We start from the raw sequence: 2,265 nt of genomic DNA, 5'->3' as shown, positions 1-2,265 counted from the left end.
ATGATGAGGTATAAAAGCCATCATATTGATTCATTCATGAGGGGGGATTCTGATTCATTCATAGATTCATATGTTCATTCATATATTCTGATATATTCCATAAAAGCCTCAAGCAACAAACTCTCTTGCATAGTGTCCTCTTCTTACACATTGTACTGACTTTAGCATCGGAGGGGCCTTCCTCGGCAACACCCCCGAGGCTAGTTTACGTGTGTTTACTGTGCAGGAAACCTTGGGCCCAACATAACTTGGACCGAATCCAGCCTTCTCCATTTCAGCGGACCTTCGGCAAGGTCCCATTGTTTTCACCCGAAACACATAGAATGGACTCCTGAAGAAAACAAGAACTTTGAAAAAATGCCTTACATTGGATAATCTTTACAAGATGGACGGAAATAGTCGCTTCCAACAAATCTCCAACCTTCTCGGCCAATCAAGAACTGCGCAAGAGGTTAAACTTCAGTACGACCGACTCGTGTACGACCTTGGTAGGATTGACGGTGGCCAGGTTGATTACTTTCCACGACATTGGTACGAGGAGGAGAATAAAAAGATGAAGAATAGCAGCAAAGGGGCTCAGTGGTCTGATGATGAACACAGGTACGTAGTATGAGAATTGAACAATGGCTTAATATTATATTGATCATCATTAATCATTAAATTCTTTATATTAAGTACAAATTTTAACTCTACAATAATAATCTTGAATTCTTGAACACAAACTATGATATAATTGATTATCATCAATGTTTGATTTATTTAATCTAATATTTACGTGTTAATTTTTTATTTTTCTTGAGAAACTAGGTATCTTTAAAAGTTTATATATGCTCATTATTGTCTCAAACACAATAAACTTGAATTCTTCATCATAAATCTATGATATATCATTAATGTATATATGTTTGATTTTTATTTTTTTTTCCAATTAATATTTACGTACTTTTTTGTTACCCTTAAATTTTGTACCTTTCCACCATGATTCAATAATCTTGAATTCTTGATTATAAATCTATGGTATATCATCAATGTTTAATGCATACACAGTTTTTTTACCTTTAAAACGTTTTGTACTCTTTGCACCTTATGACACAATAATAATCTTGAATTACGATATATCATCAATGTTAAATATTTTTCATGTAATATAATCAGGTCATATTATTTTACACTGTATTTTCATTGAAGATATAATGCTTAAATGTACCTTTGATTTTGGAAAAATAAATACTTCCTTGTATGTAAGTCTTGTAACCCTACTCTTTAATTTATTTATTTTTTTCTGAAAACATACAATACTGTTGATTTATTTGCATACTATTTGCATGTTGACAACCTGAATATAAAAACCCTAAACCCGCCTTAATCCGGAATAGAAAAATCCTAAACCCGCCTTAATGTTTGATTTTCCTATTGCAGGTTGTTTATTATCGGAGTAGAGATTTATGGAAAGGGTGATTGGAGAAGCATATCAAGGTCGGTTGTGTTAACAAGGTCTTCAACGCAGGTAGCTAGCCATGCCCAAAAGTTCTATAACAAGAAGAAATGTCCGAAAGTGACTAAGAGGTCTAGCATCCATAACATTACAACCGTCAATGTTGATGAAGCTAACGATCTATTCAGAAAAGGGAAACTTTTACCTGAAATGCTAGACGCGTATCTACAAAAACTTGGCTTTGGTCCTGACCAACAAGAAGCTCATACATCAGAGCCTCTAGAAACACTTGCCTCTGGTCGTGTCCAACAAGAAGCTTATGTACCGGAGCCTCTAACAACACTTGCCTCTGGTTGTGTCCACCAACAAGAGACTCACACACCGGAGTCTCCAGAGGTTTATGAGTCTCTAGAGATGCTTGTCTCATTGGATCCTCTAGAAGTACTTGCCTCTAGTTGGGTTCAACAAGAAGCCTATACATCAGCAGAGCCATCAACAAAACGAACAAGAGAATGATGCCAGTGTCCTTAGTCTAGTACATAATAGTAGCATTTTGACTTATTATGTAGTAGTAACTAGTAACTAGTAACTAGTAACTAGTAAGTTGTATGGTTAGCATTATTTCAGAACAATTTTTATGTAGGTATCGGTGTTATGTGGTGGTTCGTTCTGTTTCTGTGTTGTTTGATTGATTATGACTGTATGATTTCTGTCTATTTTAGCTGTTATTAAATCTGATCTTTATTCTCGAATGTTATAATTTGTTGTAAGTTTAGATATTTTTATTTATTTGACTTTATTTTGCAACTCTTGATGTGTAAATTATGAAG

The 2,265-nt window shown here is 34.5% G+C and overlaps 1 protein-coding gene across 1 annotated transcript; it reads left to right on the top strand.

Moving 5' to 3' along the window:
* Positions 1-385: 385 nt before the first annotated feature.
* On the top strand, positions 386-1,951 carry LOC110687197. The gene is made up of 2 exons (XM_021863809.1): positions 386-600; positions 1,420-1,951. Exons 1-2 carry the CDS (start codon positions 386-388, stop codon positions 1,949-1,951), a joined length of 747 nt encoding a protein of 248 aa, XP_021719501.1.
* The last annotated feature ends 314 nt before the right edge of the window (positions 1,952-2,265 follow it).

Source organism: Chenopodium quinoa, unplaced genomic scaffold (genome assembly GCF_001683475.1).
Source record: "Chenopodium quinoa cultivar QQ74 unplaced genomic scaffold, ASM168347v1, whole genome shotgun sequence".
In the NCBI taxonomy this organism is placed as follows: domain Eukaryota; kingdom Viridiplantae; phylum Streptophyta; class Magnoliopsida; order Caryophyllales; family Amaranthaceae; genus Chenopodium; species Chenopodium quinoa.
Note: the sequence above shows the minus strand (reverse complement) of the source record. Positions and strands in the feature narration are given on the sequence as shown.

Coding starts and splice junctions, on each gene's coding strand:
- LOC110687197 (XM_021863809.1), top strand. CDS start 386: ATGGACGGAAATAGTCGCTTCCAACAAATCTCCAACCTTCTCGGCCAA. Junction 601..1,419: donor TGGTCTGATGATGAACACAG/GTACGTAGTATG, acceptor TTCCTATTGCAG/GTTGTTTATTATCGGAGTAG.